This window comes from Grammomys surdaster, unplaced genomic scaffold (assembly GCF_004785775.1).
Source record: "Grammomys surdaster isolate TR1022 unplaced genomic scaffold, NIH_TR_1.0 125818, whole genome shotgun sequence".
Classification (NCBI taxonomy): Eukaryota; Metazoa; Chordata; class Mammalia; order Rodentia; family Muridae; genus Grammomys; species Grammomys surdaster.
The window spans coordinates 2,668,067-2,695,544 of NW_021620648.1; the positions used below are offsets into that span (position 1 = coordinate 2,668,067).

Consider the following 27,478-nt stretch of genomic DNA (forward strand, 5'->3'; position numbering starts at 1 on the left):
AATTTGAAGTTTTGTATATGTGTTTATAACTTGTCGCTCTCTCAGACACGATCATTCTAAACATTCTTTCCAATTGTCAGCTTTCTTATTTCATAAATGTCTATGTGTACACTCATATGCACATGAACATACATGCACACCTACAGGGATAGATTCCTCAGGTTTATGTTTTCTTTTAAACTATTATATTTCAAGTTATAAAAACTTGAAATAGTTGCAAGCTTACCTAGAAGTTATAAAGCAAGCTAAACTGTCCTCGTGTGCTACCAGACTTCCCTACTTGGTAACATTTTACCTCATTTGTTTCCATCACCCTTCATCTCTGATGTCAGTAATGACATAGACATTTCCCATAGACAGCCAGCATACAGCCTTGGTCAGCTCCCCAATGTTGAGCTTGCAAGATGAGTAAGCAGGTAAAAACACTAGCTGTGTATGCCTGCTGAGTTAATTTTAATCCTAGGACCCCACAGAAAGGTGGAAGGAGAGAAATGAGTGCATATACTTTTCCTCTATGTGGAAGGCTCCATATGCACTTATGCACATGTGTGCGTGCACGTGTACACACACAGACATACACACACACACACACTCACACACACAAGCAATGATGAAAATAGAAATCAAGGTTGATATCTTGCTATATCCAATCTACAAACTCCAGACCATTTTCTATCTAAGAAATATTTTTTTCCTTCTTGGTTGTATTTAAGAACACACATTGCCTTGCTTTTTTGTGTGATTTTTGTTTTGTTTTTGATATTATTTGTCTTAGTTTTCATTTCGTTTATTTTTATTTTTATCTATTTTCTTTTTTAGAGGGAAAGAGAGAGAAGATAAAATGGGGAGGGTCTGGGAGGAGAATCAAAATATATCATATGAAATAATTTATTAAAAAAGAAACACGGTTCACCTTGTGGTCCTTTCTCATCTCCTCCAATGTGGAGCAACTCCATTTTTTCCATGACCTAGTACCCTCTGAGGCCTTACCTACAGGCTTATAGTCTTTCCATGACCTAGTACCCTCTGTGGCCGTACCTATAGGCTTATAGTCTTTCCATGACCTAGTACCCTCTGTGGCCGTACCTATAGGCTTATAGTCTTTCCATGACCTAGTACCCTCTGTGGCCGTACCTACAGGCTTATAGTCTTTCCATGACCTAGTTCCCTCTGTGGTTGTACCTATAGGCTTATAGTCTTTCCATGACCTAGTACCCTCTGAGGCCGTACCTACAGGCTTATAAGTCTTTCCATGACCTCATATTCTTTTGACTTTACCTATAGGCTCTAGACCTTTGTCCCATTGGATCGTCATCAGTGCCATCCCACGAGAACGATGCAGGTCACACGTTCCTGTCAGGTCCCTCATGGCAGTGAGCCTGGCTCTCTCAGGTAGCACTTCTCTGCTGAGACACAGGGCATCATTCTATCTTCTCATAGCGTTGACCTTCCTCCCTGAACATGTTCACAAGTCTACAGGTTCTTCAGGGCTTTTTCTCCTTGATTAGGATTTTATGAAAGATGATTTTTAGTTCTGTTTCAGAAATTTGGTCCTCATCAAACCTTCGCCTACTTTCCTTAAACATCCTCTGACCTTCCCATTGTAATGGATATGGTTGCTTCTTACTGATGTGAATGCCGTAAAAGTATTTTATTTAATGCTTGTAGTCAAACTTGAAGACAATGTGTTTACACAAAACATATTCCAAAGCACATAACTCAAACTGTTTTTACATTTCATTTTAAAATGAATATTTGCATTCCCTACATTAAAAAATGTAAAAAGTAACTATTACATCTTTCCTTATTGAATTTTACCTGCAGTTGTGAATGAAGTCTGTTCTTGGCTTTTCATTTATAATCCTTTAAGTGCATGTTTTTATTTTAAAAATAAAGCTACTCATTCATTTTTTATTAGCTAGAAATTTAAAAAAAAAAGAACTACTACTCTTGTATACCTCCAGAATTGTGTATTTCAAGTTGTAATGAAGGAATTTTGATCAATCACCTTAAAGAAATGTGCTTATTTTTTAAGCACTTCATTTCCAAGTAGGTTCTGGAATGTAGTGTCACGTGAACTCCAGAGTATGACAACACACAGACATGCCTGGTGAGGCAGCAGGAAGATGGTTCACAGCCTGCATTCAGGACAGCTTACATCCTGATTCAGTTGAGGAGAATGAGCCGCGGGAGCCTCTTTGAGGGCCTGCATGGGGCCTCCTCTCTTCCCTATTTTGGCCTGATGTAGTGCCTGCCGTGTTAGTGGACAACCCAGATTTGGTAGATAAGTGGCTGAGAATAGGGGACCATGTGCTGATATCAGGCTTTGTGGTAGCTGCTGGGTTCTTAAGGGTATCAGAGATTTCTCTGCATGATAAAGCCAAGCTTTTATTAGGCATCTCCTGTGTCAGACAATTCTGTAAACACCTTAATGTGAATTAATCTCCTCTAATGTTCACCACAGCTTAGCAGCAGGCACAGTTTCTATCCTTGTTTCACAGATAAGGACACATCCCTTGAGAGGTTGTGTCTCAGTTGTCCTCACAGTAAGTACTAGAATCAGCATTGGCCCAGGCTGCTCAGGATCACTGCCCCTCCTCCCACCCACTGTCTGAACAGCTTGCCCTTCTGCCTGTCTTAGAGTATGGGCCTGACCTCTCCATTCCTTTCAAAAATAAGGCTGAGCACTTTAGCTTTCTATTGGTCCTGAGGACACTAGGAATGTGTTCTTCTCCTATAGAATCATGTGGCCAACTTAAACCAGTGCAGTTATCAATATTCTCTACATGTTAGGGACGATATTTAGATATTTTGTACTTAGTTTTTCTAATTATTTATCCGCAAAACACGCATGGTCAAAACTTGAAAGTTACTTTCTTTCTTTCTTTCTTTCTTTCTTTCTTTCTTTCTTTCTTTCTTTTTTTTTAATTTTTTGGTATTTTTATGTCAGGTAGAACCTAAGTCCAGGGTGATCTTCTTTTCCATAGCTGAGAATGCTCTGTGCCTGTTTCAGTTGCGTGGAAACTCACAGGTAATACCACTGTCAGCCCAGGATATCTGTTGCCTTCTGCTCTGAGTCAGGCTGAACAGTAGGGGGTGATGGTGATGGTGGCCCCTGGAGCACCTCCGAAGGCAGTGCTACAGTGCTGACAGGGTCTTCCTCCCAGTGGGTGTCCCTTTCCAGGTTCTCCCGGGCAGAGCTCCCTGTGTAATGGGCTTCCCATTCACTGAGGCTTCAGAATGGGTTTCCTGCAAAGCTGCTGAGGACCCCTAACAACCCATGATTAAAAGCCTAACTGATTTCTGTAGACTCTTAAGAAAGCGAACTGTGGGCTTAAGGGGAAGGTTTGAATCCAGAGAGCATTCCGCATGGACTCCGGGTGTATCCAGTGACTTAGTCACTTGAGGCTGATCTCTGCTGAACACTCGAGTATCTGTGAAGACTGGGAAGTTTCTATTGGGGGAAACTCTTCATTTTTCTCTTAAATGTTCTGTGTGAGTGAGATTACAAGTATGCATTTAGGTCTCTAAGACCACACACACACACACACACACGCACTCGCACACACACACACACACGCGCACGCGCACGCACGCACACACACACTCGCACTCATATACCCCTCTTAATTCCTCCCAAACCATAAAAGAACTTAAAGTATTTGTAGACTAGTTTCGAAGGGATTAGCAGGGTTTTTATAGGCACATATTTCTAAAATCATTATTAAGTTTAATTACTATGCTTTTAAAAGTCATGCATAAGTCCATGTCACATAATTTTAATTAATATATTAAACAAAACAATTTTGATGTGACAATCCTATATAGTCTATTGTTTCCATATATATATATATATATATATATATGTATATATGTATATATGTATATATGTATATATATCCACATTTTACTGAAATTTTGGATTCAGCTTGAAATTTGATTGGAATCTTATGAAATCAATACATAAAAAGACTGGGGTGATCATGGTATATTTATAGAAGACATTTCTTGATCCCTTTCATTATTATTTTAAAGTTTTTTTAAAAAAATAAAGTCATTACATATTTTAGGTTTCATTTATTCTTCAAAGTTATGTTCTGATATTATCATAATTGGCATTGCTTAGAATTTCATTTTGTCTTTGCTTATTAAAAACTGAGTTTTGCACATTAATATTTAATCAGCAAGCTTGCTAACTTATTTAATAATTCTAGCAGTTTATTTGTAGAATTTTATTTTCTAAGTTAATAATCATATTAAGTACTAATAAAGTGATATTTCTTCCTTTACAATTCTTTTATTTAAAAAAAGTCAATTATTTATTCTTTTCTCACACAATATATCCCAACTGCAGCTTCTCTTCTCCCAAATCCTCCCAGTCTCCCCTTCCAATTCCCCTCCCCCAAATCCACTGCCCTTCCCTTGTCTCCACCCCCCAACCCCATAAAAAGAACAGGCCTCCCAGGGACAACAAGCAAACATAGCATAACAGGACATAATAAAACCAGTATCAAGACTGGTATCAAGGCTGGGCAAGGCAACCCAGAAGGAGGAAAAGGTTCCTAGAGCAGGCGAGAGTCAGAGACAGCCAGGACTTTTAGTGGTCACCGAGGAGTCTGACTTAGAATGAACTGGGAAGGAGCGGCTTGACATCATTATTCCTGTCTTAGGGTAATAGCTTTTGACGGTCCAGCACTGTGCACATGACCCAGTTATGAACACATCTTTGTTTTTGTATTTCATCTCACATACAAGAACTACACTTACTCATCAACACTTAAAAATATCGATGGATTTATATGTCGTCAAACGTATTTCTGCTGACTAAAATGAATTTTTTCTCACTTTGTTGGTTTCTGATGAATTACACTGAAAGACTTTGTAATATAAAAGTAACGTCAATTTTATAGTTTAGTTTAATCCCATTTGGCTGTCTTCTTTATGCATGAATAGATTATACCTACTAACATCGAGTAGGCTTGATATAACTAGTTTTATGAAAAGTTAGTTTTTAATTTTCCTCTCTTTTAATGCCTTTCTCGGGTTTTAGACTTGTAAAATGACAACAGCTTTCCTAATATAAGGTATTCACAAGAAGAGTATCACTGTGAATGTATAGACAATAATGATTTATTTAACGGAATCAAAAGAGAACTAAGAGATGGTTCCTTAGAGTCGATGTGATGAAGACATGAGTGTGTGAGAGAGGCCATCTTAACACAGCAACACAGGATGTAAGAAAACCATGTGCTGTGCCCCTACCTCAACATCCTCACTCCTAGTGAGAGACGTCACAGACACCAGAGCCCATGGAATCCTGATCAAAAGAAGGTTTGTTTTTGTGTTTTTACAGACAGAGTCTCTCTATTAACCTTGACTTGCCCAGTGCAAGCTATGTAGACCATGCTGGCCTAGAACTCATGGAGATATGTCTGCCTCTGCCTCAGTGCTGGTTTACAGCACTACCAAACCCAACTAAAAGAATGATTTTTTTTAAATGCTCAGTGAGACCCAAAGGAATTCAGGTAGTTAAATGAAATTAAGAAGACTGTGAGAGATGTGAATGAGGAATTCTGTAAAGACACAGGAAGCTCCATGGTTTTCTTGTTGTTTGTCAGTACAGTGGATTAATCCTAAGGCCTTGTGTGTATCAGGCAAAGACAAACCTGTGAGCTAGAGCCCCAGCACAAGAGAGAGAAGTTTTAGAAATGAAGAGCTCAGGGAGACAGGTTAAAAATTCATTTGGGAGCTTCAAGGACAAATTTTTCAAAATATCTCTTTCATAAAGAAATAAAGAAAAAAGATAGTGGGAAGAGCATCCAAAGCCTTCGGGATGCCATTGAAACATGCCTTTATCATCAGCCTATCCACACGGAAGACAAACAGCAAGGTAAGAGAAGACATGCAAAATGAAACCATAGCAGAAAATGTCCGTACTCTGGGAGAGGGCTGGGCTTCCAGGTACAGGAAGCCTATAGAAGCCCAAATAGACAGGAAAAGAAGGCGGTCTTGACTTGTTATTCTGTAGTAAAACAGTTGAAATTATAATACAAAGACATTTAAAAATCTTCAATAGAGAAACAAGTGTCACATTTAAGGGCAGACCTCCACCACATTTTTCTAGCAGGTACCCCACAAGGGCAGGAACGATGGTTCTCAAATCCCGAAAGAAGTTAACCACCAGCTTAGTTCTCTATTTCCAGCAAGGGTACCCTTCAAAATTAAAGAAGTAATAACTTTCCAAGGAAATGAAAAAGCTAAGAAACAGCAGAGCAGGCATACAAAGAATGCTTGGGAGATTTTCAGGCCAAGAAGTTGAGGAAACTAAAGTAACATTAAGACAACATATTAATGTATACACTTCACTAGTTGAGAAAAACAATCCAACATCATCAATATTATAGGAAACTATCACACACAAAGATGATGGGGCAGAAAAAAACAAAACCTGTGTAGAGCAAGTGGACAGGACTCAGAATGGCGTCGTACTGAAGGCTATGCCTCTGAATGGTAACTAAACCGAGATGCTTTAACTCTACAGCTAAAAAGCACAAGTTGGATCTATGAATTCAAAAAGGAAAGACCCAATCGTATGCTCCCTACAAGAATCCATGTCATCAGAAGAGATGCACACGCAGATTGAAGGGTGAAAATGATATTTCAATCCAACAGAGTCTGATATGAACAAGCATAGTGTCTGATAAAACAGATTTTAATATAAAAGATAATAGGAGACACAGAAAATAACTATGATGTGAAGAAAATATATACAGTTATAGTCAAGAAAAGATAAAATCAGGAAAAATATAACAATATGAATGGTTTTGCCCTGATGTTGGAGCTACCAACTTTACAGAATACCATTAGACACGAAAGGAAAACTAGGCTTCAAACCAACAATAGTGAGGATTCTAAATTCTGTACTCTTGCTATTGAACAGATCATACAGACAGAAGCAACAACAGATATGATGGTTAAGGTACCATTTATAGACAAAAGAACTTCAGTTATCTGTAGACTATTCCAATCAGTTGCTGCAGCATGCACACTTGTAACTAGAACATGGAATTTTCTTTAGAAAAGAGTGTATACTATGACACAAAATAAATAAAAAATAAACTGAAAAAAATGAAAATTATATCCACAATATTCTTATTACAGTGGAATGAAATAGCAAGTTGTAGACAGTTTATAGCTATATGAAAACTGAACATTTAAATAAGCAGTGTGTCTCTTCCAAATCAGAAGGAAAAGTTTTAATATCCTTAAAAATTGAAAACGGAAAAACAGACATTTAGGATAATAGCGAAAGAAATATTAAGAGATGTTTTAGAAATGAATGCCCACATAAAAATGTAAACAAAAAACCTGTCAAATATATAACCTAATAAAAACAAGAACATATCATAACAAAATAAACAAAAGGAAATAAATAAAAAAGATCAGAGCAAAATCAATAAAAATCAAGTCTAAAATCACAACACAGAAGAACAGAAGCTCTTTGGACAAGCATATCAGAGAAACTGACACAACAGGAATTTGAAGAAATTTGAAGAGATTGTTTGGAAAAAATATAGACAGACATAATGGAAAATTTAGAAGAATTGGACTTACCGAAATTGAGTTAAGGAGAACGAAAAACTAACTTGAATATAATAAGTGAATTAGGTGTGACTCTGGAGAAGCAGAATGGACAGAATGTGTATGTTACAAAAAGTACTCACTAGGCTGTCTCACTTGGCAGTTGTGGCCACCAGCCTGCTAGAGTGGCTGGGGTCTGACAGCTCTGCATAGTCTTCAAAGCTGGAAGCCACCAATTATACCAAGTCACACAGCACATACACACAATACGAATAGCTTAAAACATACAAATAATACTGGTATTTAAACTTACGCTATTAGCTCAGAAAACCTGGAAGCAATAAATGTTTTTCTATGAAGGCATAATTAAAATACCGACTAATGCAATGGTTCTCAACTTATGGATTGTGACCCTTCAGGGGTCAAATGACCCTTTCACAGGGGTCACCTAAGACCAATTGAAAACACAGGTACTTACATTGTGATTCACAACAGTAGCAAAATTACAGGTAAAATGCAGTGACATAAACAGTTTTATGGTTGGGGGTCACCACCTCATGAGGAATGGTGTTGAAGGGTCGCAGCATTAGGAAGGCTGAGAACCGCTGTGCTACCAGATAATACAGAATGCGAGGAGGGATGACAGAGGTAGGAGAGCTGTCAGTATTTAAGCCTGAAGGCTTCAGGTCCTAACTTAACTGTCTTTTCAGTGTCAGTTATTTGGATCTTTTACTCAGATCTTTAAGGAACACGCACTTATGTATCCAGTGTGAGAAGTGACACTAACAATGTCACTTAAATGCTCTGTGATGGATTCCAGAAATATATTAGAAAGAAGAGTATTGAAAAGTAACTTCTTATGACCACGGACATCAAAGTTCCCAACCCAGCATTTGCGATTTTTAAAACCGCCTGTCAATCAATACACCTGCAATGATCCTCAGCCGAACCGTTTTGAGTAAGCATAATGACGTGGTGAGGTGATCGGTCGGATCTAGTAATTTCTGTGAAAAGCGGTGAGAACCGTTGAGAGTTACATGTGTGGATAGGTGAGAACGCTGGATGCTTTCCTAGATTATGAAGTCAGTGGCCAACTTGGTGGTGGAAGTCCCTGCCCTTGCTGGGGTCCTGGAATCCGCTTCACTGTCTCAGATGTACTCAAGAAATTAACTGAATTTGATACTTGCTTGGCTATCCCCAAGCTATCGGCCCATCTCGCTGCTTCAGTTATACTCTTGAGGGTGACCCAGTCTGACTGAGCCTAATGCACCATCTGACGGCTTGCGAGCACACCTACAATGCTTCCCTCTGTAGTCCATTTGAGCTCTCAGCTTAAACAGTCACACATCTTCACCTCCGCACTGCTAACCTGTATGTCCTCCCTCAGAGGAGGAAATCCATCCTAAAATAAATCCAAAGAGAGTCACCAAAGCCGCTCCTGCTGCTTACGGTAGCCACATGTGTCTTTTCTTCTTCCTGGAGGCTTGATTTGTGTTTCCTGTCCGTGACCCTCTCAAAGGCTGGCACTGCAGCTGTATAGCAGAGCCTGTCCTGTTTCAAGGACATCGCTCTGGACTTCAGTTCTATACACCCATTCTAGCATTTTTGTTTTGTCTCTTCTCTGGTGTATTTTTTCATTGTATAAATATTTTCAAAGCAACAACAAAATACTTTCCTGTTGACATCACATTCATCTCCTTCAGCTGCATGCCGTGTGCCCCCTCTTGCTTTTTGCTGGGTTCGTTCCAGTCAGGCACAGCTCTCCTGTCTCGGTAAAAGTCAGAACGATGGATGCCCATTGTTCTCAGTTCCGAGCCTCCGTCCCATTGAACTCTGGGTAGTGCCTCACTAGGTTAACGGTTCCCTCTACCGTGGCTCTCCTGCTCACACCCCTGACTTTAGCCTTTCCTTAGTGGAACTCATCCTGTCAATTGACTTTAAACCCAGTGCCTTTGAAATAAGGTTTCCCGTTTTTTTCTCTGGCTTTGGGTGATGTCCCTGCATCCAGACTTTGATATCCAGTGAGCTCCTGTCCTCTTCCCATGGATCTTTGAGTTATGTAGCTGTGCAAGTCAGAACCTGGGGTTGTCACTTTAGGAAAGCTCACCCAACCTGTCCCATTTCTAAAGGGCAGCCGCTTGCTTTTCAGTGCTCAGACTAAAAACTGGGACAGTTTACCTCACTCAGCTCTCTTCCACCTGCATATTAATTCTGAAACAAAAATCCTTTTTGCTCTCCCTTTCTGAGGTTTCCAGAATTTTCCGTTTCTTCTACTTTCCCTGGCTTAAGAAGTCCCTAGAATTAACTTCAGGCTCAGTCTTTCTTTCTCTTTTAAATTATTTGTTTTATTTACTTATTTACACCCAAGTGGTGCCCCCCCTTTACAACCTTCTCTCAGAGTTCCTCCCTTCCTCCCTCTCCCCTTTGCCTCTGAGAGGGTGGCCCTGTCCCTGTCCCTCGACCCTGATGCATCAAGTCTTTGCAGGATTGGGTACATCTTTTCCCTCTGAGACCAGATGTGGCAGCTCTCTGCTACATATGCCACTTTGATAGGTGGCTCAGTGTCTGGGAGCTCCCAGAGGTACAAGTTAGTTGACACTGTTGTGCTTCTTATGGGGTTGCCATCTCATTGAGAGCCTTCAGTTCTTCCCCTAACTCATCCAGAAGGATCCCTGACCTCTGTCCACTGTATGTCTGTGAGTGTCTGCATCTGTCTCAGTTACCTGCTGGTAGAGCCTCTCAGAGGGCTGCTGTGCTAGGCTCCTGTCTGCAAGCACAACATAGCATCATCGATAGTGTGGGGAATCAGGTTCAATCTCTTATGACCTCATACCATCTCTGTGATGTACAGACAAGTCAGCCAGTTGCTCCCAAGAACTCAAGGCTCTCTAAGGTCATCTATTAGACTGTTCCTAAGAGGCTTGCCTCCCTGCCCCACTGTACCTTTCCACCTAACCTTTTCTGGTTCCGCCCCTTGATCTGTAGCTACACTGGTTAATTATTGTTCCCAGAATCCTCTCTCTTCCTGCTAGTGTCCCACCTCCTCAACAAATGAGACCATTAGTAATCCATTTTGGTTTGTTTTTATTTTGACACAAGAGCTGTTTATGCAGCCCTCCTGTTCAGGAACTCACTAAGTAGATCAGATTGGCCTTGAACTCACAGATATTTGCCTACCTCTGCATCCAGAGTACTAGGATTAAAGGTGTATACCACCACACCAAGCCAAGAAGACCACTGGTAGCATGCTGTATAGTTCTATACTAACTTGACACAAGCAAGAGTCATCTGAAAGCAGGGAGCCTCAACTGAGAAATTGCCTCCATAGCCAGGCTGTGGGCAAGACTGTAGGGCATTTTTAAAATTAGTGATTGATATGCGATTGACATAGCTCATTGTGGGTGTTGCCACTCCTGGGCTAGTAGTCCTGGATTGTATAAGAAAGAAAGCAGGCTGGGCAAGTCTCGAGGAGCAAGCCAGTAAGTAACACCCCTCCATGGGCTCTGCAGCAGTTCTTGCTTCCCAAGTTCCTGTGCTGTTTTAGTTCCTGCCTGGCTTTTTCCTTCAGTCATGAACAGTGATATAGAAACATGAGTCAAATAAACCCGTTCCTCCACAAGCTGCTTTGCTCATGGTGTTTCAACAGAGCAACAATAACCCTGACAAAGACAAGAAGTGTTACCATTCCTCCTGATTTTGTAGGTTTTCTGAAGTTAATTCTCACCTAATATTTTAGATCAGAAGATTGTGTATGTGTGTATATGCATGTTTATGTATATGTATGCATGTATGCATGCATATGTATGTTTATTTGTCTGTAGATAAGTTGTATGTGTGTGTGTGTGTGTGTGTGTGTGTGTGAGACATTCACATAAGTGTGCATGCCAAGTGTTTTGCAGCTAGCCATTTACCCTTTCTCCTGCTTTTTCTTCCTATAAAGCATAAATATTTAGCTTGGAGTCCAGAAAAGTACTTCATTAAATTTGTGAACTCCTTAAATAATTCACAAACCATATTTTTGCATATCGGTTTATATGTGTTCTCAGACCAGACCATCGGGAGCAGTTTGTGTTCGCCAGTTTCTCTTTTATCCTTACAACGATGTGCTTGGTGCTCATCCTTCCGAGGCCGTACTCCTCTGAAGCAATACTTTCCAAGTCTCCTCCAACTCCTCCCTGCTTGTCCTTAGTCACACTCAGTGGAGGCAAATAAGAGGGCTTTCTCTCAGGCAGCAGCTGTTGCCTTTGATTCCTAACTACGCTTAACCATAGGCTCCATAGAGATATTTTATACTACTAAATGATGTTCTTTGACCATGTTTGTCTCCATATCAATCCATTTTCTTTCTGCCACCCTCGAATGACTATTGTAACCTCACCTCTGCATCCTCTTCATATGTTTTATGGATAAGGTTCTTGCTACCTTTTATCCTGTTTGTGGCTCTTGCTGTGCTTCGAGTCTGCCCACTTACTGTTGGTGCTCTGGTGTTCCTGTTCTCTTCAGTCTTTACACAAGACTAAGTAGCTTCTCAATTGGATGGTTTTAAAACACACACAATGCCATGGAATCCCCTGTTCTCCATGATCAAAGGGACAGTGAAGGGACCCTAGCCAGCATGGCAGACACGGCTCTGGCAGGCCTGCTCCTCTCTCACATTCCCTCTGCCTTGCTAAAAGGTATTAGCTTACATTCCTAAAGCTACCACCAAGACGTATTCCCTTATATGGCAAATTCCTCCTCCTGAGGCTCACTATGACGGTCCATCTATCAAAGTATTGAAGCCCAGCAATCCAAAACCCACTTTGGTTCATCTAATTAACATACCCAATCAAAATTAAACATCTCGTTCTAATACAGGGATTCCCATTTTACACTTATTAGCTGCCACTTGCCTATGGGCCACACCAGTCTCCTCTCTATCCAGAGACTGTCTTTTGTTGTCCCCTACCCCGATAAGTGCCCCTTTCTCCCCTCTTCCTTGTTCTCCCCTCCTCCGTCATACTCACTCCTGTCTTTGTTCTGTATGGACTTCATGTCCTGTATATGCCTTCTGTTCCTCTGGGGCAGATGAATCTCCTTTGTGCTGAGAACTTGGTCTTGAGTTGACTCTGAGGTTCCCTACGGATGGGCTTACCCTGTGTTCATCAAGGCTTCATGGATGGACCTGATGGAGTAGTGAGCGAATGAAGGAAAGACAGATGGATGGACAGACACATACAGAAAGCTTTGACCAGGTCGGCTGGCATGGGTTTTTCTGTTGGAGAAACTACACCACCTCCTTAATTCTCCACAAGCTCAGTGGATTCATTATGTACCACTGAACAGGGAGGTGGAGTCAGTGAGTACAGATAACAAAGGAAGTGGTGCTATTGCATCTAGACAAACAGATAAGTAGATTTTATATGCATACAGCTGGATCAAAGGGACAGGTTTAGCCCATCTTGGTGCAAGCAGTTTCTCTAGGGAAGCAGTCTTCAGGCCATTAATATCCTTTGGCGGGGTGGGGGGTGGGGGATTCTAATAAAGTTGTGGAACATTTTTTGCACACACTTGCCATCCATAGGAGCCCGAGACTGTGGGGGTCTTTGACGTGGCTGCGCCCACATCAGCAGCACACACATCCCTCAGGACTTCACTGACGTCACTGCAGGGTTCCACACTCCCTACACTCTTAGATTTACTGTCTCGTTGGCCTCATTATTAATAGTAAAAGAGTGTCTCTATCTCGTGTGTGGCTGTTTTCCTATTTACTATTCAGGGTAATATGATGGAGGGGTTGTTACTAAAGCCAGGGTATTGAGTGCTGGGTCTTGGTTTGTGAATTTATTGCAGTTGCTACTGACCTTTCCTCTTGGTGATAGAGCTGTGCATCCTGGATACCTTACCAGTGAAATGTTGTCTTCACCTATTGACACGTGTCCATCTTAATGCAGCAGGACTTCCAGAGTCTGTTCTCACTGACTGAAAAGAGAGTAAATGTTGTTTTCATCATGCATTTGTTATTGGGGATCTCTAAGCTTCCTGCGTTGCTTGTCTTGTTCAAGGTCACATTTTCAGTGCATACCATGCAGATTCGTGCAAAAGTAATTAAACTAGTAACTCATTATCTTTTAAATGTTCGTTTCTTTTTGCTTGAATATTAGAGAGGCCTTTTTATTAAAAATAAAGTGCCCAAGGAAGGTGTCAATTGTTACTCCCTGAATGTATTCAAGCAATCTGGATGACCGTTTTGTTTTTATGGGAATATCATAGATGGAACTGTAATGTCGTTACTTGGATAGATTCCTATGAAAATACATTACAACACAGAGATTCACATCTATTTCCCCAGTATGAAGTTTTCATGGTATTGCAATAAAAAGCATGACCACATGATAGGAACTGTAAATCATGAAGGAGACATGAGGGTTGTTTACCCCTTGTCTAGAACCACACAGTAGACATACTTCATCATGCTTAATTTAATTCTGTTAACAATTGTATGAGATTTGCAATCATATTGTCCCCTTTTAATAGGGAAGGAGATGGGAGCTGAGAGGAATTTTTAACTCTCCCATTGCCACAGTTAGTACACTAGAAAGAGATTTAAGACTCTGTGGTCTAAGTTTCTGAATCCTTCTGCCTCGCCATTGGCCAGTTATCATTAAAAACATGCAGACTACCATGACTAGGGTCAATGTGGCTTTTGTAGGGGATGCCAGTCAATGTACATTTCCCCTCCTGTTTGCGACTCTCTAATATCTGAGGGAACCTCTGGAAGTAGGTGTGGGACATAGCTTTCCACTGGGATGCTCCGTGTCACCTACCTCAGTGTCCGTGTCCACGTCCAACCACCACATTTCTTCTTATATTTGACTGACTTTGACAGCCCCTTCCTACCAGTGTAGTCAGCTTCTCTATGAGTGAGTCATTCTCTATGGATTTGAAAGAAAGCATAGAGGGCTATATTAGAGGCTTTGAAGGGAGGAAAGGGAAGAGAGAAATTACATAATTATATAATAACCTCAAAAATAAAATAAAAAAATGATTTTAAAATGTGTTTGATTTGCTCTTCATTTCCAAAGCTGGCTTAAGGTAGACTTTTTGAAGTTATTGACCAATAAAATGTTAGCATTGCCAAGTGTTTCCAGTGTTGGGTAACCTACTTTATATGAATGCAGGACTTCTGAAAGAGAAGTCTCTTAACTGCTAAGCCATCTCTCTAGCCCTGCTTTTCTATTCTTAAAGAACTGATTAGTTGAAATGATAAGGGTATAAGTATTTGTTATTACACGAGAAGAGAAATTGTATTCTTGTAAGATTATCATCTGATGTTTTTCCTCCTCTTCTTCCTTTTTCTTACCACATTTTCATTTTTTATTTTCTCTTTGAAATTTTTTATGTTATACAATACAGTGATCACATCCACCTCCCACCCACGTCACTCTCAGTCAGCCCACAAGACTCTCCATCACATCTCCCTCCAAACTTCCTCCTGTTTTATTTACTTATTTCCTTTTACCCAGAGTCCAATTAGTGCTTCCATATGCGCATGGTGTGGGATAGACATCAAATCCCCAGTAGTTCCCCAGCTAGGTGTGAGGTCTCAGGAGGCACTGCTGCCATGCTGGAATTCTTTAAATTTAAAATTTAATTTCAATCACTTTCCTCTTTTTTCCTCCCTCTAACCCTTCCTTAATGTCTTCTTTTTCTTTAATTAATAAATACACACACACATACACACACCCCTTATGAATCCATTTTTATTGCTTGTGTATTTATTGCTCCATATGATTACTTGCATGCATATGATTTGGGGACAGATTCATCACTTTGTATTGAATAACCAGTTAGGGAACACATCATTAGAAGAGGTAAATTCTATCTCTCAGCAGTCACTAGCTGCCTATAGTCCTTTGCCTAGGCTGAGACACCGTGAGATTTCTTCCATCTAAGTCACATTATGAAATTTCACACTAGCTTGATCTTGCACAGATCTTGTGTGAAGAAATAACATTTACTGTGAGTTCATGTGTGCACAGCCATGTCATGGCTCAGAGACAGACTTTCACAGCAGTCCTCCTCCTACTCTAGGTCTCACATTCTTTCTGCCCGCTCCTCTGGGATTCTCCCCGAGCCTCGGATGGGGATAGTATAGTTGTCTTAGCTATGGCTGAGCACTCCCAGTCATAATTTCCAGCACATGTCTCCTCATTCATCACTCACTATCATCAGGAAGAAGCCTCTCTGACAAAGGCTGAGACAACCCAAGCCTGTGAATGCAAACAGAAATACTTAGAAGGTAGTTTGACAACATGAACAGTTAGTAAACCAACATGAATAGGTTCCCATGACCTATAAGTTCCACAGTCTAGTCTTCTTACCATGTTAATGGCACCAAGCATGACTTATCTCTTGTGGCAAAGCCTCAAGTCCAATCAAGAGAGCAGCTGGATCCTCCCACCCACAGCCCTGTCTCCAGCACTCAGTGGGTACATCATGCCTGATGCTGAGCACTGCAGCAGTCAGAGTCCAGCACTGGATCATGTGGTTGATGTCCTCTTCCTCAGCAGACTGTGTATACCTTCTTGTACTGTGCAATCCAGCCAGTGCAGAGATTTTCTATTCAAAATTGGTCTCTGTGTTCTGAAACCAAAACATTATGTAGTGTCTTCAGCAATAAGGCCTTACTATCCCCTTATGGTGGACATCCAAAAGCAATGGCATACCTCTTGTTGTTTTGGACATCATGGGCTTTCCCTGACCAAGAACTCATGGATGATAACTGGTACTCCTCATGGAGACTTTCACTCAACAACTCATGTCTTCTGGGAGCAACGCTGATCACTAATGTGGGGGTAGTTCAGTTTGTAAGCACATACATTCATGTATGCATAACTCACATACATATTTATTACATATATAAATAACATTACATATATACTCGATTACAAGTATATACAAGTATATACTGAGTTTTCATAAACCTTCTTACTGTAGCCTTAGTTTTAGTCAACAGACTCCTTCCTTCCTCCTCCTTCTCCTCCTTCCTCCAACCCCTTTTTCCCATCCCCACTTAAACCTTAGCTCCCAGTGTTCTCACCCTGTCCCTTCATATTGCTTATGTTCTAGTGTCGCCTGCTGTTATACGTTTTACTTGGAAGTCTGGTCGTACTTTGTAGGGGGCATAGAAGCTGTAGGTCTTCTCCATCTCTCTGAGAAGAGGCCACCATAGCCATCATCGAACTGTCCCTCTGACGTGTCCCATGTGCCTCTTCTCTATGAAGGTACCTGGAACTGGAAAGCAGTGGCCATCGGAATGAGATCAGACTACATTACCGCTCTGGCGCTCACCGCCCTCACACGGAAGTGTTTCCTTATATTTTGGCTGATGCCAAGTGGCACAAGCTCTCCTTAGCCTTCAGTGCCTCCCACTTAATTTTACACGTCGACTGCAATAAGTAAGTATCATTCTCGCTTCAAGAATTAGAAGAGTCTTGACATGTCTAGGAGATTGCTGTGTGTTCACAGCCTCTCTCTGCTGTCTCGTCTTTCAGGATCTATGAACGAGTGGTGGAAATGCCTTCTACAGATTTGCCTCTGGGCACCACATTTTGGTTGGGACAGAGAAATAACGCACATGGATATTTTAAGGTATCTCTTGGCTGGAGTCTGAGCATGAAGTAGAAATGGGAAAACTTTCTAATGAGTTTGCAAAAATACATTTCACTCTTTATGGCATGAGACAAAAATTCAATTGGTGTGTTTTTTTTGTATGTATTTCTATTTACTTTCTGTTCGGGTTTCTTTGGTCATTGTTTTAAACTGGTAAAAGGTCACTACTCATTTGTATTTGATTCTTCTATATTGCAGAGATGACCATCAGGTTACAATTAGTGATCAATATGACATTCCTGAAATTAAATATCAACATAGAAATAACTTTCTACCATGAAAATATCACCTTTGATAATGCTTTTGCAGAGACATTAATAACCTTTAAGTTAGAAGCATTATGCATGGCTTCCTCATGGACCAATCCCTGAAAATAGGAAGTGGTCAAAATGTATTTCTAGTGAAAACTTAGAAGCACACAGACCCTCTTCCCTGTAGAGTATCAAAAGGTGTCCCAACTGAAGGTCTGCAAGTCTTGAGGACAAATCGGTAACAGCCAGAGGAATGCTTACCCACTGCCTGTTGTGTGAATATTTCCCTAGAGCTGTGATGGTTAAATTAGAGAATGATGAGAGGTATGCCCAATCTGTGGACTTCAAGAGTGAGGAGGCATTAGTCAACTCAAAAAATTCTAAGCCAAGTATGTAATGTGTTCCATAATATTACCTGTTCTTTCGAAACCAGATGGCTTCACTCTATTATCCAATTTAATCTCTTACTCTGAAAATGTTGATGAGGGTCCTTTTCCTTCTTATAAACCTGCATCAACCTACCCAGTGAGGTAAAATAACATGCCAGGCAGCCACCAGGTGACAGATGTGTGGAATTGATTCTTTTCTTTAAAATCCTAAAAATCAATGCCCTTTTCCCATGCAAGGGATGACAGGTGCATGCTGTGAGCTGCAAACCTCTCTTCTATTTACTGATGGCCGTCTTAGAGCTCAGATGTGGTCTCACAGTCCCCACACATCAATTATGTGTGTAGCTATATGCTTTGTCACTCTCATTGTGGTCTGAGGACATTGTCCACTAGATGTGTGCAGTGCCTCACCTGCATACTATATTTACCAGACTGGTCTCCATGTTCCTTCCGCAAAGCCATAAGACTTTTCACCCAAGCTACTCTTGGATTCCAGAATCAAGAACAGATTTTAGTACTCGCCAGGCTGTGTACTAACAAAGTTACCACTCACATCGACAAACGCTGTTAGTCACAGTAAATGGGTAAACACAGATCACTATTTGGGTGGTAGATCTTTGTAGGGATATTATTCTCTTGATGACATATTGGTACAGGTACCCCCATCACTAGGCTTTCTGATTTGCATTTTCCAAGGCGATATAGTTAAATATAACACAAAGTACATGAAACGGGTAAGAGAAGAAGTGACAGGAAAGAGGGAAGGTTGGGATCTGTGAGATGTTGTTGTTTCTACTACCACTGGCTTTGCTTTGAGTCCAGCAAGCCAGCAGCGTGATGGCTAAGAATGCATTTAAAGCAAAGCCTTCTGTGCAAAGTGGGTCATTTGTGTCTGGCATTTAAATAGCCGTGTATCTAAATTTTCTGTGCTTCTGAGCACTCTAAATCTAAGACTTGCTACACCTGCTTACTAAATCCTCAGTCCTTTCTAAATTGAGAGATCGACTTTAAAAAACTACCAGTGGAAAAAAATGAGAAATGTTCAAGTGGCCATTGCTTTCATGACTCAGTTTACCCACCTTTTTTCCTTTTGATCACTGTTAGTACAAAACTGGTCTCATGTCTGTGGTGATAAAGCCCACAGTGATTTTTGTGTCAGTGCTTAAAGGTCGCTTTCAAGCCTCGCTTCTGTGGTGAACTAAAAATAACTCCTCAAAACAATAAGACGATAGCCACATCCTTGAATCTTGACATTTAGTCTTCCAGCTTTAAGAGCATTGCCAAGGAGAAAACACCCAGGTAATTCTGTTTTGCTTGGTGACTCTCTTTCCCTGGCACGGACTGGTTATGAACGGACCCTGGAAGGTTCTAGACCCAGGGTTAGGGTAGATCTATTCCTTAACATTTTTCCTCAGGAAATTGACTACTGAGCATACTTTAGGTAAATGGAAATAACACTTCTTTCCTGTTTTCATATACAGGGAATAATGCAAGATGTGCAATTGCTTGTCATGCCCCAGGGGTTCATCGCTCAGTGCCCGGATCTTAATCGAAGTAAGTCTGTGTGTCCTGCACTGTATGCTGTGATGAGACAGACATGTGCCCGAGCTTTGTTTCGTCCAGAATGTCAGTGTGAGATTGGAGCTCCCCGGCGGTAGCTGTCAGCACAGACTTAATCAGGTAGAGGCCCTTATAAATACAGTCTGATCAATGTGCCGTTTGTAATTGCAGCCTGTCCAACATGCAACGACTTCCATGGACTTGTGCAGAAAATCATGGAGCTGCAGGACATTTTATCGAAGACATCAGCCAAGGTAAACATGACTCACAAATACACTGAGAACGAGCCACAGTCACGTGACTCCCCAAAGTTCCTTTATCACCATAGATCTTCATGCTGGAGACATTCCTTAAAGTAGATCTGCGATTTCCTGGTTCTGAATTGGAATCCTTGCTCAAGGAAGAAGGTTATAATGTTTATTAAGGTGTATAAATATTTAAACCCTAGCCATTTGTATAACGAATGGCTCAGTAAATCAGGAAGGGAGCAGATTACCTGGGTACACGCTGCTTTACTGCCGCAAGATCTATTGTTGCCTAGTTTTAATTATTTATTTGTATTTAGCTTTCATTGCAAATAGGGAGGCAGAAAGACACTGTAAAGTACGTGGACACCATAATTTGGCCAAGCAAAAGGCTCCAGAACAGTTTTTAACTGTTATGCTATAGCTGTAGATTCATTCCCTAGAGGTCTGAGGGATATAACATGTTTACTGACAAGTTCAGCAGATTTTAAAGTTTGCATAGTATTGAAGGATTTTCTAAAAGCCATGTGTATACAGTTTGTTATTTATATTATGTAAATCCTAAATATTATTTTTTTTTACTTGAGTAAACATATTAATGGAATTAGATGCTTTTTTAAAATAAAAAAATTCTTACCTGTATTGTGAATGGTGTTATTCTCAATTAGCCTCAATTTGTGTCTTATAAATTGTGATTTTTGTTTTAAAGGTAAACTTTTCACATGTAAAGGGTCGGGAAAGGCATCTTTTAAATTTTACAGGCTCAATAGATTTATAATTGACGATGACTTAAATATTTATAATAATTGGTGATGGGCACAGCCCATTGTTATTGCCGTCTACATAGTGATATCCGATGCTTGCTAGAGTGGCATACGTTTCCAGTGGCTGTAATGGTGAGTCACCCCGTCTTTGTGCCATAGCTGTCTAGAGCTGAACAACGAATGAACAGGCTGGACCAGTGCTATTGTGAGCGGACATGCACCATGAAGGGAACCACCTACCGAGAGTTTGAGTCCTGGACAGATGGCTGTAAGAACTGCACATGCCTGGTATGTCATGGGGGACTCGGGTGGCCCCACTGGTTAAATATTTATTAAGACAATGTAATCATGAAAATTTCAAGACCTATTTTCTCGAAATGCAACACTAAAATGCAAGCAAACCTGGTCACTTCTGAAGAACCGTGTGTTACATTATTAAAGACACTCTCTTGGTGTGAGCATGTGAATATCATCTGCGGATACATGAAGTTAGCAATTCAAATGAGCTTAGCAAAGCCAAGTCCCAAGGGAGTCTGTCCTATAACCCGCAGTGTTTCTGGGGAATTCTCCCCCTTGTGTTTATTAATGAATTATAAAGAAACCGAGTTATATAGAGCATTAAATATTGTGTCTAGACAGAATAATATAAATAATGGATTTTAAATAGTCTTTAATAGTTGGCTAACATAGAATACAAACTACACTGGTTAAATAAATGTGACTTTTCTTAATTCTTAGTAATAAATTATTTTTAGTGCATTATTATTTCATATCCATGCTTCAAAGAAAGCTTCAAGTCAAGTCTGGTTTTAAATTTTCAGATTCCACATGAACTCATCTGTTATAAAGCTAGAATTCTGTAAAGAGGTCATAGATCCATTTAAGTTACCATTTGGAAAGCTTCCCCCATGCTCATCCAGCTGATTCAAAAGCAGAATATCACACACATAAAAAGTATCCAAAGTGATCGGTATGTTAATGTATCTCTGTGTGTGTTTGTATAAGAGAGAGAGAGGGAGAGGAACAGGGAGAGGGGGAAGGGGAGGGGGAGGGGAGGGAGAGGGAGAGAGAGAGAGACAGAGAGAGAGAGAGAGACAGAGACAGAGAGAGACAGAGAGAGACAGAGAGACAGAGAGAGGGCAAGGGAGAGCACCCGAGCATGTCATCTGTGTGGGTGTGTGTGTATTTTTTGTGTACCCCTGTGCACATGCACATGTGAGTGTGCATCTGTGTAGATGTATGTGAACATATATACACGTGCATCTGCGTGGGAGTCTGTTCATACATAGTTTGCGTGTATGCATACACATATGTACATCTCTGTGTAATATGGGTTTTTACTCAAGATTACAATATAATACAGTTTTAAAGTTTTACAGTTTTAGTGAAACCTTCCCAAATGAGGACCAGAAATCTACCTAAGCCAAACGCTGGGTGTGATTTGGTAAGGTTTTTACACTTACTAGGAAAGTCAGAGCAGCCAAATGCGTGGTTGGAGTGTGAGCAACCGGGAGATAGCGAGGTGTTCGAGGCCAGCTTTCCGCTTGCCATTTTCCTGTGAGCTTGTGGCCTCAGCTCCACTTTAGAAGGTGCAGATTTGCTTGCTACAGATCAGTTGCTGGGTAGAAATAGGAACCAGCCTCAATTGTTACAATGTAGCCCGCATTACTGTGAGTCACCACACTGTGGGCATTGCTAAAGAGAATAGTGACATTTTATGTAAGAGCTGGAAATCTATGGAATGAATTTAAAAGCCTTTGTGGAGCATTGAATTTCTGTGTGGCATTTCTTTAAATGCTGTTTGCTTTTCAGAATGGGACCATCCAGTGTGAGACCCTGGCCTGCCCTGCTCCTGACTGCCCTCCCAAATCGGCTCCCGCCTACGTGGATGGCAAGTGCTGCAAGGAGTGCAAATGTGAGCAGACCTTTGCTGATCAATACTACAGAAAAATACGGCTTCATATTAAAACTATTGTGTTGCTCTCTTTAAGCTAGACAAGTTAAACTACTTCCAGAGATGATATATCTTCTATTTGAGCGATCATTTTTACCTGTTTGCACTCTAGAAGGATCCTTAATTTTTCCTGGAAGACCCTTGCATATATCGATAGAAGTAGAGAACAGACAAGACACTCTTTGGGGAGGGCATCCTGCCGGTTACAGCTTAATACAAATTCTTACCAAGTGGATAAAGATTGCCTGCTCACGTTCTTGTACCAGGGAAGTCTGTGACTCAAGTTACTTTGGGCATCGGGTGAAATATGGCTCTTTTACCTATGACAGTAGAACCCACTTACATAGTATCACTCGGCTCTGATTTTAATAAAAAACAACCAGCAAAAACGCTTGCTCTGCCATGTGAGAAGGCTTTGCTGCCCTTTCTCACACAGTATATGAAGTTCATTTCTGATGTCTAGAAACACTTTCAGAATCTTCTGTAGCCTCTGATGTTCTAGATCATCTTAGTCACAGAAATCAAGCCGTCTACACGACTTACTTCTGAAAAGACTTGATCTTAAGTCCCGGCTAAAAAGAGCACTTGTGATAGTGTTCCGGTTTTTTGTTCAAAGGAGTTTATACACTAAGCATCTATGAACAGTGGCTTGTTATCTAATGAATAGGCTATACGGAGCTGTGGAAGCACAAGTATGTGTGGTGCGAGACTCCTAAAGATGGAATGAGGGTTGACAGAGAAAGGGAAAGTAGGTGCGTAGCAGGTAGGAAAGCACGGCATGAGGAAGGCGTGGCGTGAGGAAAGGCGTGGCGTAAGGGAAGGTGTGGCCTAAGGGAAGGCGTGGCGTGAGGAAAGGCGTGGCGTGAGGGAAGGCATGGCAGCTGTTGTGGTTCCGGATTTCCAGATCTCCCTAGCCATTGTAACTAACTCAGTTCTACACCATGTGCACACACTCCTACATACCAGCAAGAAAACGTCAGCAAGTGAGAGTTGCCTTGCATACACCACTGTGCTGATAGCTTCTTGAGCTCATTTCTGGCATGTGTACTGGTCTAGCTAAGTAGGTTCAGAGGAGCCAGCGAGGTTTGAGTACCTCATTTTAGCATCTTAATATAAACTACATTCATAACATTCATCATATAACAGGAAATATAAAATAAAAAGGAAAGTAGATATTATTCTCCTTCGCCCTCTTAGAGTTTAGTTCTTGTGTGCTTTGCCAAATAATTTTTCTCACGCCCACTGACATACGATGGTGCAGGCTTTCTCTATTCTATGCAGAGTGGTGTCACTCATTTCCCTGGCTCTCATTATTAATGAGACATTAATGGCATGACATTCCCATACCAGTCAGACATTGCTGCATATTCAAACACTGTAGGGTTTGCTGTGGTCCTGTTTCTCCCCTCTCAAAGTCTATGAGGTGCTCCCCCCTCCCTTATGTGCAGTAATATGATGTCATTCATGCAGAAATTTGGTGCATTTCTTAGAGCTTTGGGTATAGAGCATATTAAGGGTGGAGTTGCTGGGTCAAGGCCTATAGTAATTTTTATTATAAGGCCAGCTCACTCTACAAAAATATGGACCCACTTGTTTTCTTCCATTAGTGAGGGAGCCCTGCTAAGAGGCAGCTGGGGGATCTGAGAACAAAGCTTTTCTGTTTCACTGGGTCTTTGAAAGGCCACTGGTTGGGAGGCACTGCTGGGCCTCCTAGTAACTCTACAAGACAATACTGGTTCATGGGACATCTTTTCAGAAAGGGGAACCTAAGAAGCCCAAACATTTCACTTTAGGCATACAATGCTCTCCAGTAGAATTGTTGGTAAAATGAATTGCAATTTCCCATCTTCAGTAAGTGCTGTTGATGGTGTGTGAGTATCCCGAATTCATGTTTTTTGAAATGAAAGTAGGTTTGCAGAAGACAGAACGTAGGATGCTGCCCTTCAGTTCAGGGCACTATGCTGCACCTGCTTAATCACACTTTATTTTAAAATAAGAGAGAGCACTCAGCTTCCAGCTCTTCAGTCTGAACTGCAATTTCTCTTCATTATTAAAATCCTTGAATAAATGTATTTTGTGGGTTTTATTATTTTTCATGCCCCATTACATTTTCTCAAAAGAGTTTCTCTGTCCATGTAATGACATTGCTTAAATGGGCTAAAACTCTTCTGAAGAAAGCTTTATGTAGATGTCTATAATAATAATTAAATCAAACTGTTTAGTATGGTACTAAAGGAAAAATGGGATATTTTTTTTAGCTGATCAGAAGGCTAGTCTCCTTAGCAGTGTGATACTTTGAAACAAGTGAGAGGATTTGAAATTTGTACCAAACAGAAGAGCAATAATCTACACATCATTCATACCAGATGCAATTTAAGATGGAAGGAAAACACTTAAGCAGAAAGTGCAGTTTCTTGTCTGCAGTGCTGTTAGGTAATTGTTTTAAAAATGAGCTTATTTCATTCTCAATAAAGATTTTGCAAAATGCCATTTTGAAATCAGAATAGGAAAAAATAAGACGTATGCAATTTTAAGCATCTTAAGAGGTTGATTTGGACAATCATGTGCAAAATAGTATGTTAGGGTCACATAATAAAGGTAAGCGGACATCAAAGTACACTGCAGACAGAAGCCACGGCTCCTCTATCCCTAGTCGCAAGAGCCAGACAACCAGGTGTATGTATGAGGCTCTGGTTTTCCATACACATCTACACAGTATGTGAAATAGTTACAGATCGAGAGTTAAATGGGTCTGGCCTAAGGGTTGGGCAGAAAGGAATTCTCTTTTTCCATTTCGACGCCGGTTCTCATGGAGTAAAGTTTAAGAACATCCTTTATGCAAAATCTGTCTCCAAGTTAAAAAACATTCCCTATAAAATATAGGCAAAGAAAGTTCTTTAAAATATCATTGCTGGACACGATGTCCCTAGCTCTGGAGCCTTAGCTAGGAAAAGCTGTTGATCAAATTGGCAGATGTAGCTCTGTCCCCAGCCCTGGTGAGTACCCACCTATACAAAGTACATATTAGATGAGGCTTTGCTTCTACACAATACCATTCCCTTTCACTGGCCCCCGGTTTGTGTTAGAAACCAGCATATATTATTTCTGGACAGAGGAATAAAGCGATGATACGTTTTGAGGATCTGAGGCCCAGACCTTGCGATTTGGGGTTGCTTCATATTTCAGATGCATCCTATATAGTAAGTGACTTTTGTACTTCACTCCTGCCCTCATTTGTAAACATGCTTTTAGTTTGGAAATAAATGTCTTTCAGATACATCAGTGGACTTAACAACTTGGTACCCATACTTTTAAGCTCATGGAAGATGACGGACACTATACAGCTAACTTACTTGTAACTTTTAACTGCAGGCAGGTGACATTGACGGTTAATAGCACTGATGGTTTTTGCAGAGAACTGAGTCCTTAATCAGATAAGTTATAAAGCCTATACACAGGAGCCACCACTGACCTCAGTGCTTCTCAGATTTTAATGAGAGTATAAACCAGTTTGGGATCTCATTAAAATGAAATCCTGATTCAGGGTCTGGAATGGAACCTTGGAGTGCCCATTGCCGACACACTCTCAGGTGACCTAACGTTGCTCCAGTTAGCAAAGAATTAGCTAGTGAGTTTCATAATCTAGATTTATTAGCATATTTCATGTCCTAAAGCAATGTTCCAGCACTCCTGCTTGTCTGATACCTCACAGTATGCGCCACCCCCACAGTTTTAATCTCAAGTATGTATTAAGACCTCCAAATACATGTTTTAGGATTTGTATTTTAAGCCAACATATAAAAAATGGTTCTGAGTCTGGGAAGTTATGAATCATCCATTGCTTTTTGTAATGATACTACTTGTTAGAGATCAGAATTGGAAGCTCACTCGCTCGCTCAAGAAAAACAGCAGCGTTACAGGCTCACAGGTGTGTATATATGGTCACCATCATATGTTCAGAGGAGGTGTGCCTGCATACGACTCTTACTCAGCCATTTATTTATTTATTTATTTATTTATTTCCACACAATTACTGCTCTGATGCACCAAATATTTCACTAGTGGAATAGGAAGTCAGTGTAAGCCAAGAGCTGAGTTTCTGGTTCTCTGGAAACAGAAATGATTCAGTCATAGTCCAAACACCTTCTACCTTCAAAGCTCACACAGAGTTTAATCTCCAATGTAAAGTAATAAGATCATAGCGGCTGACCTGACCGGGGGGTTTAGCGGTGGGGCCTTGGGGAAACGATAAGAATTGGGTAAGTCCATCAATGTAAACTCCGTGACTTAACAGCGATGACGTTGTAAGACAAGAGGTCAGAAGACGCACTCATGTGGTCACAGACTCTTGCCATGTGACACCCAACAGCACCTCGAGACTTCTCCACAATGCAGGCTTATCTGTGTAGCTCTTCATCTTGAGGTCGTGGACTATGACCTACAAAAGAATCTCTCTTTCCCAGCCATGTCCCAGTCCGTGTCACCGCGCTGTTAGCCGCAGAGCGGGGGAGGGTGGTTGTTGCTTAGGAATTACTTGAGTATGTGGGCACAGCTTCAGAACTGACATGCAGGAAAAGTCAAAAACGTTCGGAGGAGTCCAGCATGGTGTATGCAGAGTACTTCAGGTCATTCTGGTGAGGGCACAGAAGACAAGATGAGGGGGCAAAGGTCACAGACAGAAGTGAGGGCACCTATCATCGTGGCATTTTCTTGCCGCAAGATGACCTGTACAGCTTCAGGGCCTTTGCTAGCAAGAAGGTAATCACCATATTTAACCCTTGACCCTGTAGTCATGAGTCAAAGTGAGCCTTTTTTTTTTTTTTTTTAGTAAAACTTACCTAGCAGATGGTATTATGTAACAATGGGCTAACTCAAAGGATTATTCATAAAATACAATGTTCCTAAGAGTCATGTCCCTGCTATGCATTACATATATATTATGCGTAATATAATTTCCATATGGCATGAAAAGGGATAGAGTTTTCATCCAGTGTTTATAATTAATTAAGGTGAGGGATAGATGTATTTATTACAGAAAGCATAAATTGGACTTCTTTGTAGTGTCTCATTTGACATAGAA

General features: G+C 40.8%; 1 protein-coding gene across 1 annotated transcript in view; it reads left to right on the forward strand.

The window, feature by feature from the left end:
• Nell2 (neural EGFL like 2) overlaps nucleotides 1-27,478 on the forward strand; it is a gene marked incomplete at its 3' end in the record, with an annotated part of 263,811 nt that overhangs the window by 67,504 nt on the left and 168,829 nt on the right. The window contains exons 4-9 of the mRNA XM_028789385.1: nucleotides 16,848-17,021; nucleotides 17,118-17,214; nucleotides 19,357-19,429; nucleotides 19,607-19,689; nucleotides 20,604-20,732; nucleotides 22,257-22,359. Coding sequence (XP_028645218.1) covers nucleotides 16,848-17,021; nucleotides 17,118-17,214; nucleotides 19,357-19,429; nucleotides 19,607-19,689; nucleotides 20,604-20,732; nucleotides 22,257-22,359 — 659 coding nt within the window. The remainder of the gene's footprint in view (nucleotides 1-16,847; nucleotides 17,022-17,117; nucleotides 17,215-19,356; nucleotides 19,430-19,606; nucleotides 19,690-20,603; nucleotides 20,733-22,256; nucleotides 22,360-27,478) is intronic.